Source organism: Contarinia nasturtii, unplaced genomic scaffold, assembly GCF_009176525.2.
Source record: "Contarinia nasturtii isolate CC-2019 unplaced genomic scaffold, AAFC_CNas_1.1 Cnas_scaffold_928, whole genome shotgun sequence".
NCBI classification, from domain to species: Eukaryota; Metazoa; Arthropoda; class Insecta; order Diptera; family Cecidomyiidae; genus Contarinia; species Contarinia nasturtii.
The window spans coordinates 918,052-935,245 of NW_022198275.1; the positions used below are offsets into that span (position 1 = coordinate 918,052).

Below are 17,194 nucleotides of genomic sequence, written 5' to 3' on the forward strand. Positions count from 1 at the left end.
ATGTGTTTTCCGAGACCAGGGTGGAAGAAAATCTATATAAGCGAACATATCGCCACGTTTTCTTGTACAAATAAAACGAAAGGTCACCTCTATCATTTTACATACGTGTTTGGACAATTCTTTAACATCGTACGATTCTTGCCGCTGAAAATAGATTCAAAACAATAAAAAATGCATATGTTGTTCAGACTACGTGAAAATGTCCTTGTTGCAATTGATTTGTATCAGACTTCTAGGAATTTCCAGCTTACTTGGCACTGCCAAGTTGGCAGTTATTTATATTTTCCAATATGTTAATATTTTCATACCCGTGCACTGTGCAGCAGTAAATGTCAATATTGAATTCAAATAGAATCGTATGTGGTTTCAGTTACGTTCTGGATCTCATTGAACTTAGTCGCAAAATAATATTCCCTTTTTTTCAAAACAAAAAAATACTAACTTAATAGTAAATAGAATCGTCTGTTTTTTACACTTGTGATTTCAATCGACCATAACAAAATCATTGAATTCATTTTTGGTTTTCAAAAAACTCAAGAGAAATTTCATTGTTGAAGTTCAAAAATATTTTGAAAAAACTCAACCAAAATTCAATTTTTCCAAAAAATAAAACACCGAAACATTTGCCAATCATTTCAAATTCAAATTGAATCAAAAATAATCAGAAACGAAATTATGAAAATTTTTCAAACGACACGAAAAATCTATGAACATTTGGGCGTATATCAGCCTCAAGCATTTGAAAATCATTCGATAAGTAGCAATTTTTGGGCCGCTTCACTTGTATTATTAATAGCAGTTATATCGACATTAATGTGCATTCTAACCGAAGCAAGAACCATGCAAGAATATTCGGATTGCTTTTATGGATTGGTTACAGCGATAGCGAACCTGTTATTCTTAATTATAATATTTTGGAAGGCATCTAACATGTTTAAGCTGATTGAGGAATTTGAAGCAGTAATAGAAAAAAGTAGGTACAAAGTTAGTTACATTTTAAGTGTAATCGAAATCGAGCAATATTGTTTCGCACTTTCGCGTATCAAACTAACCGGCTGGTGTTCCATTCAACACTCTAGTGCATAACACTGCTTTTAGCTTTTGATAAACTATAAAGTTATTTGCTTATTGAAATGGATTTGAAATATTCAGTGTTTTTAAACAAAGAAAACAATTCCGTATTTTTTAGAATATAGAAATATTTTTATTGTAACTTTTTAATCTTTTTAGTATAATGTATTCTTACTTTTGCTTTTGAGACTTTCGAACTAATCGTGCCTGTTACTTTCGTTCTAATCATTTTCTCTCGTACAACTTTATTTTGCATTGTGTGTTGCTCAAAACTAACAAAATTAATTCAAACAAATTATTTTAATTATTGTTTTATTATTTTAATTGATGACTTTTTCCAAATATTAGAATAAATGTGAATTTAATTCAATCGGTTTTACAGTGCATTTTTTATTATTCTTGGAATTTCAAAGTGTACCTCACCATGGTCAGAGAGATGCGTTCCCTCGTATTTCTCTATTAAATGTTGCAAACGCATTGTTCATTCTAATCCGATATATTGTAAATGCATAGCTATGCCTTTAGGAGGTTCAGGATATACGCAATAGCCAATATGACCGCAAAGATACACAAAAATGGTCAATTCTTAAGATTCTTGAGTTTGATAAAAAATCACTATACTTTCAATAAAGTCTAAATAAAAAGAGGCACATTGCTTAAAAAAACACCTGAGCGTGATTCGTGGGACCATTTGGCATAGGTTATGCGTAGGAGCAACATTGATTCCAAAAAACTTAATATTTTCGATACACTCTCATAATAATGAGTAGACATTAAATCATACATTAGATCTAGATAGATATTTATTACTGCTAATCATATATCAATAAGAAAATCGGACGGTGTGTATGCTGGAGATAACAATTTTATCATTGTTTGAAATGATTTAAAATGTTTATATTGTCCAGCATACACAGCGTCTGAGCGAGGAGATGCGTTGATATATCAATAGCTGTAGATCTAATGCATACATTAAATTTAATTTATCAATACCTAGGAATAGAGAACACGGTGTCTCAGGCAATTTACGAGGAGGCAAATGAAAAGGCCGAAAAATGGACAAAATTAATTGAGTTTTTAATGATGAAATTGACTCTTTTTGGCATTACTACCCCGTTTCTCGTCCTATGTTACTATCTCTACTTTGCAACTGATTTAGAAAATGAATCATTTCGCTTACCGTTTCTTATGTGGTAAATTGAATATAACTTTTATTCCAGTTAAGAAACTATTTTGGTTAATATCCTTCTATTTTTGGACTATTTTTTCTATGTCTAAATAAATAGGCACCCATTCGACTGGAAAGATCCCATCAACTATTTGGTAGCTTTTACAGTAGATGTTATGTGTATCTATTGCGTTTTACTCGCTACTGCAAGTATCCTAATTTATGCGACCACTTCATGCTGTATGATACTTGCCTTCGTAAATGATCTCAAACAAGAAGTGAACACTCTAAATGCAATTGGCAAGGATGGAAGGAATCAGACAGAACTTAAGGGCAAACTCTCAGAATTCGTTGAATTTCATGTGACTGTGAAAGAGTTGAGTATATATATCCACGATTACACCACTACCACAAACTGTTGTAATATAGTAAGGGGGTAACATTTATTTTAAGATTTGCCTTCAAGTATGCGGATGCTTATGAGTTCATTTTCTTGATCTACTTTTTGTGGAGTAGTGTAACAATTTGCAGCACTCTTTTAATAGCTGAATTTGAATTGGTGGGTTTTATTACGTTTAATAATGTTATTTTTAAGATTTAACTTCAAATGCAAATGATTCAATGCAACAATTTCTCTTTTTTTTTAAATTTTGTCTCAAGACAATACCAATTTCTCCATTCTGATGACTCAAATTGATCTCATATTCTGGTCATTCTCCACTATATTTTTTCTCTGCAATTTTGGTGAGAATATAACAAATGGATTTATGGATGTGAATGAGTGTCTTTATCAATGTGATTGGCACTTGTTTCCATTGGACGTTCAACGCATGATACCAACTATTTTAATTAATACTCAACAACCCGTTATGCTTAAAGGTTTTGGCAACATTTTATGCACACGCGAAACTTTCAAAATAGTAATTTCATATGAAATTTTGAGTCAAACTGAATGTGCATTTGATATTGATAATTGATTATGATGATTTCAGGTGGCAAATAGAGGATATTCCTTTTTTATGATACTTCATTAATATCGATATTAAAAACCAAGTTAAAAACGGTTCTTGTTACATGAATAATATACAAGTACGTACAAGTCATGTATCTTATTTAAAAAAAGTCATTTTGATGACTTTAAACAAAAAAGAAATCACTTTTATCAGACTTTACATTAACCGTCTCAATTTTATTATATGTACGTCAGACGAGCATGACATCGCTAAAATGTTCAACAGATTATTGATTTCATTGTGATGATAATAACCAAACACTATTTGTTATATTTATGCACTTATATCTCACTGTGTTACTTTTGCCACGGCTTTTATCAAATAAACTGCAGCTTTCGCCCACCAAAAAACCTATTCATTTTACTAACGTGAAATACTAAATATCAAATTATTTTTCAGTCATTCGAATTTCCTCTGGTTCATTTTTTAAGAAGCTCTAACGGTCTGGTATTAATGGAACCATCGTAAGTTAGGATTCGTAACATAGATTATGAAAATCACCGTATTAAAATGGCAATTAAAATTAAAATTTGATGAAATGAAACGCACAATGTAAACTGATATCATTTATTTGAATAGAATTCTTTTTTAAAACATTTACAATATAATATGGAATAAATCCATTGGAATATTTTCTGTGTTTGGTTAATTAATTAATACAATTACACTACATATTGCCTTTAATAAAACACAAAAACATTTTCTTTTACTTCTCTCGTATTTCTTTCTCTCAAATAAAATATGGTTGTTTTGAAAAAGAAGATTCGTTCAATACTCAATCGAGTGGTCAACCAATGGTTTTATATATTTTTAATGAACATGTTTTGCCAATTAAAATACTGATCATTTTACATCATACCCAAATAATTATTGTACATTATACTTTTTTGCACAGTGTTTTTGAATTAAAATCAACAGCCTAACAATATTATTGGTGCTGGATATATATTTTCGAAATTTTGGACTTTTGTGAATGGCAAAAAATAAAAACAAAAAGAAATACATTGTCATTTCTAAAATTCCAATTCTATTGTTTTTGTGTTGCATGCACCCCAGCCGGAGTAATTGGCAATGCATGAAAAAAGAACTTGTTGCGATTGAATAAGATAATGAAATTAAGTGAGTTTAGAACAATAAGTCATTGTCTTCTTCTTCCAAAATGTTGGCAGATTCGCGCACGTCAATTCCTTGTTCCAGCAGGGCCGCTTTCCGGGCCTCTTCTTTCTTTCTGGCGATACGTTTTTTATCCTAAACACGAAATAGAAACGTATATAAACGGATTTTCGAAAATTGATGGCTTGAAAAAACAACGATTGCCTACCTGAATCTTCTTGAGACGATAGAACTCTTCACGTTCCAACTCATCTAATTCGGAAATAATGTAGGCCAATGTGCGTTCGATACGTGGGATAATGACTGTGTAAAAAAATGAATTGATTAGAATTTTAAAAGTGAGTTTCGTTTATAATTTCACCAAAAATTACCGTGCTCGATGGCGTTGACACGTCGATTGGTAATTTTAATAACTTCATCAAGTGTAACGAATGAAGTTTGTAGCGAAGCTAATTCCACCAACAATTTAACGGCCGCTTGGTAGTTCTTCTTTAATTTCGATAATTGTTGACCACCACGAGCTAGACCAGCCAATTCGTAGGTATCAGAACCGTCCTATATAAAAACAACAAGAACCGAATACATAAAATTTGAGTAAATAAACGGTATATATGACAAAATAAAAACGTTTTTCTCCACATACGGTGTATGATTCAAACACGGGAAGTGTAACACCAGCCACATTGTCCTTCTTTGTGCGGATTTTAATTTGCGCTTTGGTGACGTTCTGTAAAACGACTTGATTGAAATCACCCGTTGTGAATTTTGCTTCGGCCAATGAAAATGCAGCTTCCTTCATAACTTCACCCATCAAAGTTTTTGTCTGTGAATTGCAAATATCAATGGACATTAGACATTTTGTCAAATATCAAATGCAATGTTATTTCCTATGACATGAAATATACTCACTTCGATGATTTTGCCAAGAATTAGCCGGAATCTCATTTGCAATGCATCTGCCTTCTTCTTTAGCAAGCCATGACCTTTTTGAGCACCAACTAGACGTGATTTCATCAACATTTGTGCCCTATGAAAATGCGAAAAACACAGACCAATCATTAAAAAGAACCTTTCGCATGCAATTTATATTTTGACAATAGTCGCGCAGAGTGTCAAGACCTTGATTTACAACGAATGTCTTGTGACTTTTTGACGAACGAATTTCAATGCAACAAAAACTTTCTTAAAATAATATTGATGGGTATTCAAATGATGATTTTAAAAACAATCACAATAACACATTTTCGGTGTTGAAACACTTTTTTTCGATTGAATATACTGTGATTTATTTTCTCTGTGACTTTAGTTGTTGATAGCAGTATCAATATAGATAATTTCCGAAATTTGTCCATATTTTTCCCATTTCATTCGATAATCAAATTGCAATCACTTACCCACGAGATGGGAAAATAGCCAATTTATCTTTTCCGGACATTTTTTCAGCAAAATTTTCGCTTCAAATCGATAAACTTTAACAAATATTTGTAGCTGTACAATTCCGTGTTTTTACAAATAAATCGTGATCACAAGTGAATAAGTCAGCTGACACTATAGAAAATTTAGTTTTTATGTCATAGTTGGTTGAAAATACGTCGTGGATTTTTGTGGCGCTACACGTTGTGCCATGGGGAGCTTTAAGCGATTGAAAGTATTCATTTTCAATTGAATTGCATTCCGGTAGATGGCGTGCAAGGACAAAAGACGATTTTATTTCATTGAAAATAAATTGAAAGGTTACATTTGAATTTTCGTGATTTTTGAATTTGATTTTCGTTCGGAAATTATTTGGACGCATTTGGTATTGGTTTTCAATTAAATTAGATAGATTTAACGCAGCAATGATATACATCATTACTACAGCCACGGTACGCAAACATCATGAATGTATTGCATTCACAAATGTCCCGTTGGATATTTTTCCATTTTCGTCTTTTGTATGATACAATGATCGGATGTAGTTTAAGTGCGTAGTAGATATAACCTTGATACATATTATATTAAATCACCGTGTCGTCTAGAGAGGTAACGAACTTTTTTTATTGAACAGAGATTGACGACATCAATGATTCACATCCATCGCACAAGATCACACTTCACACAGACACATATTTCTATTCCAAAATTATCCTTTCGAATCATATTCACATTGCTCTACACAAAAAACACCACTATTAATTTAATAATTATTTACCCGTTGGAGGGGAAGACTTGATGCCTATCTTTTTGTGACATTTTTTTTATTTTCTTGATCAAATCAATTTGAGAGCGTATTGTTTGTATTTTTAACTGCTATTTCTGAGTAGTTCACTTCACCGGAACGATTTACTTTGGGTCAAATTAATTTTCGATAAAATGCACCTCTGTGCATTCTGAACTGGTTCTGCTTGTGTTTAAATTAAAAAAAATTACACTTTTCAATTATTTTGTGAATTTTTTTAGTTGCAAACGCACGAGAAAAATTATTGCTGCTTTTTAACGTTGTCTAGCCGATCGCGCGTTGCTCATAAAAATAAAAGCAATCCCAGATCTCGCATAGAACAGAGCTCATCATTTATTCGTCACACATAACATTGTGTGCATGTATGTGCATATATCTCGTTTATTAGGGTGGTGTACAAGATTTTGCGGGAGAGCAATAAATTTGGCTAGTTTAACGACAAAAACTGCGGCCAATCGATGGCATTGCCAAAATCAGAATACGAAAATTGAAAGAGAGAGAAACATTAATTGACGAGTGAATATTTCAAAATGACTTTTACGATATGCCACAATTTACCACAATTTACAAAGTTATATTCATATTTCACATATGATGCTAATACAGTAAATTACTCGAAATTACTCTATTCCATTGTTTTTTTATGTTCAAACACAGATGCAGTTTATGTTTTCCTATGTTTTGCCGGGATAGTTCGTAAAATACAAATGTTTGCCTAAAAATAAATCTTCTTCTACTTAAACCAGGAACATTAAAAAGACCTTTGCATAAATCGGCCGATCATCTTTGCGTTGACTGTATATTGTGAAATGTGATCTATTTATAAATATCCACATTATGAAGCAGTAAAAATTTAGTCGAGAAAAATTTTTTGCCGAAAAAAAAAAATTTGCCGATCTGCGCTCAGACAATCAACCGCCAAAAAACGCGAAATTTATTAGATCTATTTCGAATTGACGAAATCGAGTGTAGACTGATGCGTATTTTGATGACCATCAATTAATTTATTTACAAGCTTTTTTAGTTGATTTTCTCCTTTGCTTCACAGTCGATTCTTGATATTTGTTCTTAATTCATTTCAAATAACGACGAGCAATTAATTTGGAGGAGGCAACGGTAATAACCATAGCATCTTTGCAATTTTCATATAGCTATTATTCAATTAAACATTATGTCATTCTATTCATGGAATGATGAATGCGCGGTCATATAATAGCATACTCTCTACTATGTAGCGTGTAATCTAATTCATCATTTTTGCTGAGTTTTGAAAATAGAGTTTTTTTTTACAATCATTTGACTTCGGTATAGAACGAACAAAGTTTCAAAATTGAAAAAGACCTTGCGATGTCAAAATATGTTAAAGTGAATGAAACGCGCTTCTTATCAGTCTTATTGCGGTGAATAGATTAGGCTACAGCTATAGCAGTGCTATTTTCACAGCTCCTATTCATAGGTGCTATTTGTGAACAACGTATACGGACAGCGATTTTATGATACAATTCCGAACGAAATGTTCAAAATTTAAATAGAACAATTGATTTTAGTATTTTACATTTTTTTTGCATAAACAAATCAATAGGTCTATTGTCCAGAATTGTATCATAAAATCGCTGCCCGTATGCATTGTTCACAAATAGCACCTATGAATAGGAGCTGTGAAAATAGCACTGCTATAGCTGTAGCCCAATCTATTCACTGTCTTATTGTTTACAGTTCAACCAGAACTATCGATGTGGAAACCTGAATCATTCAGACTGAATGTACAAAAAAAAAGAATAGATTTAATAAAAGAGAGAGAGAGAGAAAATAAAAATTGGTTGCCTCACTGGGAATGACAATTTTTGACAATGTACACAACTATTGTCAGAATTCAGTCTATTCGGTTTGAATGTATTAACCATGTTTACGTTTTTCAAATGGCGTAAATAAAATGTGTGCTAAACATCCGACAATTTTAACCAATTGATTATATAACTTATAAACTCATCTTTAGTGGAACCATAGTCAACGAAGTCATATGACCGGCGTTTGTAGTTAGGTTCCTTGCATACTTAAACGTATGTACAACCAGTGTTTAAAACATTGTTTATTTTCGAACGTATACTTTATTTTATTTTTCTATGAAACTGAATATTTTCACATGAGTTAAAATGGCAATTTATTTAAAATATATGTTTTAAAAAACTATGTTCCTAAGCGGCTAAATCGCTAAATGAATGAAAAGTAAAATCTTTTTTTTTCTTCCGAAAAACAATGTAGTTCAATAAAAATTAAACGGCATTTTATGTCAGCGTATCACTATCGCTGTCGCTTTCAAATTTGGTCAAATTCTGTCCATGTTTTTTAACTTCGTGTTTAGCCAATGATCTGGCATTAAAGAATCCAAGATTACAAATGCTGCAATTGATTTCCATTGGTTCGTTGTGTGATCGACGATGATGTAACAGTTTCTTCGGTTGATCAAATTTTTCGGGGCAAATATCGCAATCATATTTTGATCCACCGTGCTGTCGTTTCTTGTGTGTATTCAATAATCCTTCGGTCACAAAAGTCTGACCACAAATTTCACATTGATGATCTCTTTCGCCCGAGTGGAATTTCCCGTGCTCTTCTTCACGCTTCTTTGGAATGACTTTATGGCACACATTACATTTGAAATATTTTTTACTGATCTTATGAACGGACGATAGATGTCTGCGTAAAATGTGGCTATTTTCAAATTCTTCACCGCAATGATCGCACATATAGCGTGTTGGTTCTTTGTTGTGTCGTTTCTTATGCTTATTGAGCGTTCCTTGTTTGTCGAATACTTTTTGGCATATTTCGCATGTGAGAATTTTCGCCGTTTTGGGTGGTCTTTCCGCTTTTGCCTTTGGATTTCGATGGGTTGTTCGCATATGGCTCATCAAGTACCGGCGCACTGAGAATCCTTTGTTACACAACGTACAATAGTGCTGTACATTTGGATCGGCCGTATGAAGTTGCATGTGACGACGTCGACTCTCAACACTTTTAAATGTTTTCATGCAAATGGTGCAATCCAAAACATCCAAATGACTTTTCATATGCGAATTTAATTTGCTTCGCGATGGATACGTTCGATGATCCAAATAACATTCAAATCTTGAAACTTTGGGCTTGTGGTATTCAAAATTTTCTATTTTTTCGCTTTCTTAATGGTGGTAATTTTGATTTTTTATCAAAACCATGCTTGTAAATCTGGAATTGGATTGAAAGAGAAAATAATGTATTGGCAGTACTGAATGATTTACCAATGAAAATGATTTTCATAATTGAAAGCAAACAAAATTACCATGTGATCGCGAACGTATTTCTGCATCGAAAAGTATTTTTCACACAATGGACATCTGTACTGAATGCCCGAGTGTAAAGGCATGTGATATCGAAGCGCTTTTTCTGACACAAACATTGTATGGCACACAAAACATTCAAATGATTTGGCACGTTTTCCTGTATCTTTCGACTGTTCGCGTTGCAATGATTCAATTTGTTTTTGAGTGACCATTTCAACGGATTTTGTTGGTTCCGGCTTAAGTTCGGGTTGAATTTGAGCCGCCAGAATATCATCCAATTTACAATTTCGTCCATGCACCAACCGTATGTGCTTTTGTACATACTTTGGTTTACAGAACCATTGCACACAAAAAGGACAATGGAAATTTTTGCCTGGAAAGAAAAATCAAAAAAATAAGTTCAAAATGACTGCTTTCCCCTATTTGATATGTATATCGTTTACCTTCTGTTCGCCAGTAATTGGAGCTGAGCACATTTAATTTCAATTTCGATACTTCGTCCGGCGCATTACCATTTCGATCGGATTTTTTCGGTTTTACAATTTGTTTGAGTGTGTTTTGCGCTTTGCGTATGTCATCTGCCGATATTGTTTGTTTATGTATGGACTTAATGTGTTTTTGTACATAATGAATACTACTAAAGCCCTTTATACATATTGAGCAGTGAAACTTTTTACTTTTTATATGCACAGAAATGTGTGACTTGAGATTGTTTTTCATGGCACTTTTAAAACCACAAATCATACACTCAAAACCATTGTCGACCTTTTTGTATGTAACACCTTCGATGAATTGTGGTAAATCGAATACTGATTCAAATTCTTCGACTGTGTCGGATGGAATGTGGTCATCATTGTCGTTCGCTCTGTACTCGACCATTGTTTCCGTATCATTTTTTTCAATTTCAATAAAACTATTGTCGTATTCGATGTCATCGCCAACAATTTCCATTGGTTCATTTTCGTCAGTGTAATCAATTTTAACCACATCCTCATTGACAATCCTCTTCGATTTCAACACATTATTGATGAAACTATCATCAACGGTGGCGGTGGATGAGATAAAGACGTCTCCTAGCAAAAAATGTTCTTCAATGTGCAAAGTAAATTCCGGAAAATGATAAAAACTTTTTGAGCATTGTGAACAATTCAAGGTAAATTGGTTCGGCGCCATTCGTGTTACATCACCAACTCTAAAACAATTTATGATTTCCGTTTGTACTTCAGTTTTTATTAACGCCTCTTCACCCTGTTGGCTTTCGCCAATGAAAACACTTTCGATTTGATACATTTTAATGCAATTGGTCGATCGATTTTGACGAATAAAAACGCATTTTCCCAAACAAGTAAACAAAACAATAAACACTGATTTCGGTATATTTATATTTAGTTTTGACAGAACCGATTTTGTGACATTTGTCAATCGGACATAAGGTCCGGTCTACAATCGTGCAAAATCGCAAGAGGGGAATCGAAAACTTTTTGAAAATATTTGATAGAATAGTCATATTTATTATCATTACTTTTTACAACAAATACAATTCAACATGAATTTAATTCGATTTTAGAATGCCTTTTTCTTCTAAATAATGTTGATTTTCATGTTTTCGCAACGATTTATGAGTGAGAAATCCTTTGTTACATTTTTGACATGTGTGTGTCATTTGTTGGTCATGAGATCGTCGATGATACAATAGTTTATCGGAACGGGTGTATGCTTTATCACATAAATCACATTTGAACTTTGGTTCAGCTGTATGGTGAAGATTATGTCGCTTTAACCTTTCTCTTGACACGAACTGCTTTCCACAGGTGGCACACTGATGCTCTTTGTTCCCCGTATGAATCCGTAGATGTTCGGCCATGTAACGAATCGAAAGGACTTTGTTGCAAATGTTGCAATTGGTTTTATTGTTTCCATGTGATTCCATGTGCTGTCGTAAATTGCCACGCTCCTTGAACTCCCATCCACAAATGTTACAAGTTAATTCATCCGGATTTCGATCATGTACTAAAAAAGTAGAAAAAAAACGTTGGACTTTATTTGTTTTGCTTGTTATTAATGTATACCTGTCATATGCATCCTCAAATTGTGCTGATTTACAAATGTCTGACCGCATATTTCGCATGAAATCGTGCGTTTTTTAGCCACCGCTGTTCTCTTTCGTCGTTTGTTCAAGTGAATGGTGCGATAATGCGATAGCATATATCGTCGTGTAGGATAACTTTTGCCGCAATCTGGTTCAGTGCATTCATATCGTACACCATTGGCTTTGTGTTTTTCCATATGATGTCGCAGGGTATCGGTAGATTTATAAACAGCACCGCAAATCACACACAAATATGGACCAGATATATGTGAATTCATGTGTTCACGCAACCGATTACGTTTTCGATATTGATTTCGACACAAATAGCATTCATATGCTTCGATATTCGGTTGCGGATTATAAATGTAATTGCCGCTTGCTTGTAGAATAATTTCCTTTGGAATATCACCACGTTTGATGCCGTGCATAATCACGATGTGATCACGAACATAACTCTTCAATGCGAATACTTTCCCACAGTAGGGACAAGAAAATTTGATGCCGCTATGCAGTTTCATGTGAATTCGAAGTGAATTCGATCGAACAAAGCGCTTGTGACACTCATAGCACTCAAAATTCTTTCCCAGCTCCGTGTCAATTTCTTTATTGTCAGTTATTTCCATGTTTGGATCGTCATCCGTTCTCAAATTAATTTCGTCATCATTTTCATCATCATCACAATCACCATCATCATCCGCGATATTGGGAATAGACGATTGACCACTCATCAATTCATTGATGGTAAATACTTTTGCATGTATTAAACGCATGTGTTTCTGAGCATAGCGCGGCTTTGTAAATCGTCTGGCACAATCCAAACAACGTATTGTTTCTTTTTCAGTTGTTGCTGTTGTCGCATTTGGTCTATTTAATTTTGCCTGTTTTGCGATTTTCTTCTCTCGTTCAACCATCCACTTTTCTTTCGTTTGCGATATATCAATGCCAGACTGAGCGGCTTTTATTTCTTCTGCCGTAATTTTTTGTTTGTGCGTTCGATTGACATGCTTTCGCACATATGATTCAGTGATGAAGGCCCGCGCACAAATTGGACAAAATACATTTTTCTCACTTGTATGCGTTAACAGATGTTCTTTCATGTGATCCCATTTGACCATTTTACGATTACAAGTCAAGCATTCGAATTTATCATCGGATTTCTTGTAATCCTCACCTTCGACAAACGATTTTGTTTCGGTGTACGTTTTTCGTTGTGGTTCTGATTTGCATAGTGCTGGTGCTGCTGGGTTTGTCCAAAAAAGCGCTGAATCAATAGCTTCTGCCTCGTTTGATGACGGTTGAGCTTGTCTAATTTTTTCACCGGTCATTTTAACTCGATGTGTACGATTCAAATGCTTGCGCACATATGAAACGTTTGCAAATAATTTTTGGCAAATCGGACATTCGACGTGTTTTACTGCTCGATGGGTCAATACATGATCTTTGAAATGTTTCAATTTTGCTGTTACATGATTACATGTCAAACATTTGAATTTATCATCTACTTTTTCATAATCGGTTCCTAATTTGATCAACGGTACGGGTTCAGGTTTTGCTGTCGTTCTTATATGTAGATTATCTACTATTTTTTGCATCGATTCGTTTTCGTCTACTAAACTGCTTTGGTCGTCATGATTGGACCACGCAAAATCCGAATCATAATCGAAAAAACCATCGTTTTCATATTGATTTACTTCACATTTAACGTCGGGTTCAACTTCCAGTAATTCCGGTGGTGGCAACTCAAAGTTTGTAAGCTCTTCTTCGTCTGGTGTTTGTACTTCGGTTTCAATTTCTTCTTTGATTGTACTCAGCCGAGCAATTTCGCCGCGTAGATAATGCTCTTCAATGTGCAGTGAAAATTCCGTAAAGTATTGAAATTCTTGTAAACAATGCGTACAACACATCGACAAAGTGTTGTCTCTCATCTGGTAAATTTCACCAATTTTTAACTTATTGAATTGATTATCACCATTACTTGTCAATTGATTTATATCAATCAAACTTTCACCAACAAAAACACTCTCCATTTTTGTTGTTAAATTTTTACGATGATTTTCAATTGATGAAAATGCTTCGAGAGCTAATTGTAAACATTCTTTACCATTAACGTTTGACGTTTTAGATTTTTGACAGCACCAATAGTGCTGTGAAACGTAACCACTCGTGCTCTCTGGTATTTTTTCAATGAAATAAAAATAATGTAAGGATAAGGAGAAATGTATGTGGATGTAAGAGAAACACCTTTCTTTCTATTTACAGCATTCAGATGGCGTTCGAGTCATGAAATTGAACTGCTACAACAGTGGTATTTTTCTTTTTTTAGAAATTCATAACTTCATACGCATATATAGAACAGTTTCAAGAAAATTCTTGAACAATTTAAGAAAGTGGAGCTAAAAAAATCGGAGAGAATTCAAGCATTGTCGGTTGAAATTAAAAGTACAATTATTTTCGGTTGTGATACATTTTTGAAGTGATTTTTTTATTTTGAAGTTTTACTTAAAATTATCAGAATCTTACTCAAAGGGACTAATGGAATGATCATTATTATTTTTAAATACAAATCACATGTTCTTTTGGTAAAGCACCCCCGACACTATCCATTTCGGTCGATTTCTTTGGTTTTTTTCTTTCTCTTCTGTTCAAATGAATGTGACGAAAATGACTCTGCATGTAGCGCAAAGTCGGGTAGGTTTTTTCGCATATATTGCATTTGTGTCGTTTGTTTGGATCGGCTTGATGTCGTTCCATGTGATACCGTAAATTGGCGAGAGATTTAACCACCGACCCACATGTAACACATAAAAACGGTCCAGAAGTGTGTGTTTTCATGTGTTGACGCAACGTCTGTTTCTTAGTGTATTGATTATGACATAGATTACAGTCAAACAGCTCATTGTTTTGCTGAGAGCCTGATGTCATAACAGTTGTCGCCTGTTGAATGCTATCCTTTGGAATTTCGTCTCTCTTTAGGCCATGAATGGCCACAATATGGTCACGAACATAGCTTCGCATTGCAAATACTTTATTACAATGAGGGCAAGCATATTTGATGCCGCTATGTAGTTTCTGATGAATTCGCAGTGAACTCAAGCTCGTAAATTGTCGATGACAAACAAAACATTCAAAATATTTCTCTATTTTTTCCAAATTTCTATTCGGGCAACGCGCCACAGATGTAAGAACATTTTTCCTTGTTCGATTTTTATCCTCCCGTGGAATATTGAAAGATGATTGAGCCGATTTAATTTCTTCTGCCGTAATTTTCATTTTATGTGCACGATTGACGTGCTTTCTAACATACGATACGGCTATAAAGGTTTTTTCACAAATTGGGCAAAATACATTTTTCTCGTTCGAATGAGTAAGCAGATGCTCTTTGACATGATCCAACATTTCACGGCCACAAGTTAAACATTTAAATCGACCATTGGATTTTTCAAAATCTTCACCTTCGACGAATGATTTGGCTTCAGTGGCTGGCGGTACAATAATGGCTGAATTAAATGATGGTTGTGCCTCTCGTATTTTATCTGCGGTGATTTTCATTTTATGTGTTCGATTTACATGTTTACGTACATATGAAACGGCTGCAAATGCTTTCGAGCACAGCGGACACAGGACATTTCGGACATTCGAATGTGTCATCAAATGATCTTTGAAATGTTCCCATTGTGCTGTTTCATGATTACATGTTGAACACCGATATTTACCGTTAATCTGATCATAATCCGTACCTTCGACAAACGATGGTGATTTTGGAAGTCGTTCAAACGATTCGACATTTATTTCGGGCTCAAAAATGCTATGTTTATTATCGATGAGATCTTCTTCACACCATTTATTTGCCAAATCAAACTCCTTATCGAACAAATCACTTTCCATTTTTACTTCCGATTCTTTGTCACAGTCGGCATATTGTAAGGTACTATTTTCATATGATCTACTCGAATCATCGTTGATTTCCTTCAATTTGGTCACTTCATTGCGTACAAAATGCTCTTGAATATGCAACGAAAATTCAGTGAAATATTGAAACTCTTGTAAACAATGGACACAGCATATTGACAATGTGTTGTCTCGCATCTGGTATATTTCACCTAATTTCAATTTTTGCACCTCATTGCATTCACTCACAAAGAGATTTATATCCATTGGATTTTCGATGACGAAAACACTTTCCATGATTGTTCTGTGCCCTTTTTTCTGGATATCAAAGCACTTGTAGACAATTGGCATGAAATTCGTAAACATACCAGTCGGAGCAAAAGATTGACATCTGTCATGTCTGACAGCAGCCCACAAGAGGAGTGTTCGTGATATACACAATTCGTGCTCAAATTCAATTTAAATACATTTTACACCGGACTAGACTTTTTTCGTGTTGTTTTATTTATTTCTGTATTAGTTATTGTGATTAGTCAACAACATTTCTTTTTAGAAAAAAACCGTGTGATTATGTGAACTTTTTTGTTGCCATCAGCAAGTCTTACACCAGTTCGACAATATGGAGGAGGAAGTTTCTCTAAGAACGGTCAAACATACTCTTAGAAAATACAGAAAAAATCAAAAGTAAACACATTGCATGTGATTTTTTTTGATAAATAGTTTGTTATTTTTGTATTTTGATACAGTGATTAGAACCCAGTATTGATCTGAGTGAGAGCGGGTAAATAACTGTTGCTGTCCTGACTAGGCTTGTCTGAAATAATATTTAGAGATTAATTTTCAATGAAATTTGTATGTACTCATTATTACGTCGAGGGTAGGCATGAAACAGCTGTTGCAAACCGTAAACAAATATTACTATTTAACTTGTACATTTAAATGAGATTTCGTGATGGAAATCGTTCGTGCTGAGGCAAGAGTTCATCCAATGTCGGGAACAGACACCAGGTGTCGCTTTTCTGGTTCGATATGTCAATTCCCCTTTTCCGATGAATTTAATAAATTTAACGTATATTTTTGAATTTGACTGAGAATAGAAGAGAGAAACGAACAATCACTTTTGAAAAATGGCTTCAAAATAATTGAAAATGCAAATTATCAACAAAAATGGAATAACGTGATCACTCAAAATGAAAATGTGTTAACGGCTTTCATTTTGAAAAGGTTTTCCATTGTGAGAGTTCACACGAGTTCATTCATTGAAAGTCGCTCCGCTCTGCGTTCACCCATGCATACTGTAAGTAGAAAAGAGACAAC

The 17,194-nt window shown here is 34.0% G+C and overlaps 5 protein-coding genes across 6 annotated transcripts; 1 reads left to right on the forward strand and 4 right to left on the reverse strand.

Annotated features, from left to right (window-relative positions):
* Positions 1-675: 675 nt before the first annotated feature.
* Positions 676-2,840, forward strand: LOC116343092. Its single transcript, XM_031770988.1, has 4 exons — positions 676-973; positions 2,069-2,264; positions 2,358-2,615; positions 2,693-2,840. The coding sequence occupies exons 1-4, from the start codon at positions 676-678 to the stop codon at positions 2,838-2,840; spliced, it is 900 nt and encodes a 299-aa protein (XP_031626848.1).
* A 1,175-nt stretch (positions 2,841-4,015) lies between these two features.
* On the reverse strand, positions 4,016-6,842 carry LOC116343004 (V-type proton ATPase subunit D 1). Of its 2 annotated transcripts, none has more exons than XM_031770867.1 (6): positions 6,557-6,842; positions 5,275-5,392; positions 5,009-5,188; positions 4,737-4,920; positions 4,574-4,668; positions 4,016-4,500 (listed from the first exon to the last, which is right to left on the reverse strand). In XM_031770867.1, exons 1-6 carry the CDS (start codon positions 6,595-6,597, stop codon positions 4,378-4,380), a joined length of 741 nt encoding a protein of 246 aa, XP_031626727.1. In that variant the 5' UTR covers positions 6,598-6,842; the 3' UTR covers positions 4,016-4,377. The 2 variants fall into 2 exon arrangements, with proteins under 2 accessions (XP_031626727.1, XP_031626726.1); XM_031770866.1 differs by lacking the exon at positions 6,557-6,842 and adding an exon at positions 5,760-5,914.
* A 1,901-nt stretch (positions 6,843-8,743) lies between these two features.
* LOC116342891 (zinc finger protein 2-like) lies at positions 8,744-9,684 on the reverse strand. Its single transcript, XM_031770684.1, has one exon. The coding sequence runs from the start codon at positions 9,649-9,651 to the stop codon at positions 8,869-8,871; it is 783 nt and encodes a 260-aa protein (XP_031626544.1). The 5' UTR covers positions 9,652-9,684; the 3' UTR covers positions 8,744-8,868.
* Positions 9,685-9,686: 2 nt separating this feature from the next.
* On the reverse strand, positions 9,687-11,274 carry LOC116342890 (PR domain zinc finger protein 5-like). The gene is made up of 3 exons (XM_031770682.1): positions 10,344-11,274; positions 9,900-10,273; positions 9,687-9,805 (listed from the first exon to the last, which is right to left on the reverse strand). The coding sequence occupies exons 1-3, from the start codon at positions 11,188-11,190 to the stop codon at positions 9,734-9,736; spliced, it is 1,293 nt and encodes a 430-aa protein (XP_031626542.1). The 5' UTR covers positions 11,191-11,274; the 3' UTR covers positions 9,687-9,733.
* A 202-nt stretch (positions 11,275-11,476) lies between these two features.
* Positions 11,477-16,193, reverse strand: LOC116343093 (zinc finger protein 845-like; the record flags this gene model as incomplete). Its single annotated transcript, XM_031770989.1, has 3 exons — positions 14,558-16,193; positions 11,970-14,133; positions 11,477-11,910 (listed from the first exon to the last, which is right to left on the reverse strand). Coding segments are annotated over exons 1-3 (4,215 nt in total), but the record flags the coding sequence as incomplete, so codon positions are not given.
* Positions 16,194-17,194: the final 1,001 nt, after the last annotated feature.

What these genes read in the sequence shown, in the direction of transcription:
- LOC116343092 (XM_031770988.1), top strand. Translation starts at nt 676, where the DNA reads ATGAAAATTTTTCAAACGACACGAAAAATCTATGAACATTTGGGCGTA. An exon ending in TGAAGCAGTAATAGAAAAAA is followed by an intron (nt 974 to 2,068) that starts GTAGGTACAAAG and finishes ATCAATACCTAG; the next exon opens with GAATAGAGAACACGGTGTCT. An exon ending in TTTCATGTGACTGTGAAAGA is followed by an intron (nt 2,616 to 2,692) that starts GTTGAGTATATA and finishes ATTTATTTTAAG; the next exon opens with ATTTGCCTTCAAGTATGCGG.
- LOC116343004 (XM_031770867.1), bottom strand. Translation starts at nt 6,597, where the DNA reads ATGTCACAAAAAGATAGGCATCAAGTCTTCCCCTCCAACGG. An exon ending in CAAGTCTTCCCCTCCAACGG is followed by an intron (nt 5,393 to 6,556) that starts GTAAATAATTAT and finishes GCATTTTCATAG; the next exon opens with GGCACAAATGTTGATGAAAT. An exon ending in TGTCAACGCCATCGAGCACG is followed by an intron (nt 4,669 to 4,736) that starts GTAATTTTTGGT and finishes TTTTTTACACAG; the next exon opens with TCATTATCCCACGTATCGAA.
- LOC116342891 (XM_031770684.1), bottom strand. Translation starts at nt 9,651, where the DNA reads ATGAAAAGTCATTTGGATGTTTTGGATTGCACCATTTGCATGAAAACA.
- LOC116342890 (XM_031770682.1), bottom strand. Translation starts at nt 11,190, where the DNA reads ATGTATCAAATCGAAAGTGTTTTCATTGGCGAAAGCCAACAGGGTGAA. An exon ending in CAATTACTGGCGAACAGAAG is followed by an intron (nt 10,274 to 10,343) that starts GTAAACGATATA and finishes TTTTCTTTCCAG; the next exon opens with GCAAAAATTTCCATTGTCCT. An exon ending in AATACGTTCGCGATCACATG is followed by an intron (nt 9,806 to 9,899) that starts GTAATTTTGTTT and finishes ATCCAATTCCAG; the next exon opens with ATTTACAAGCATGGTTTTGA.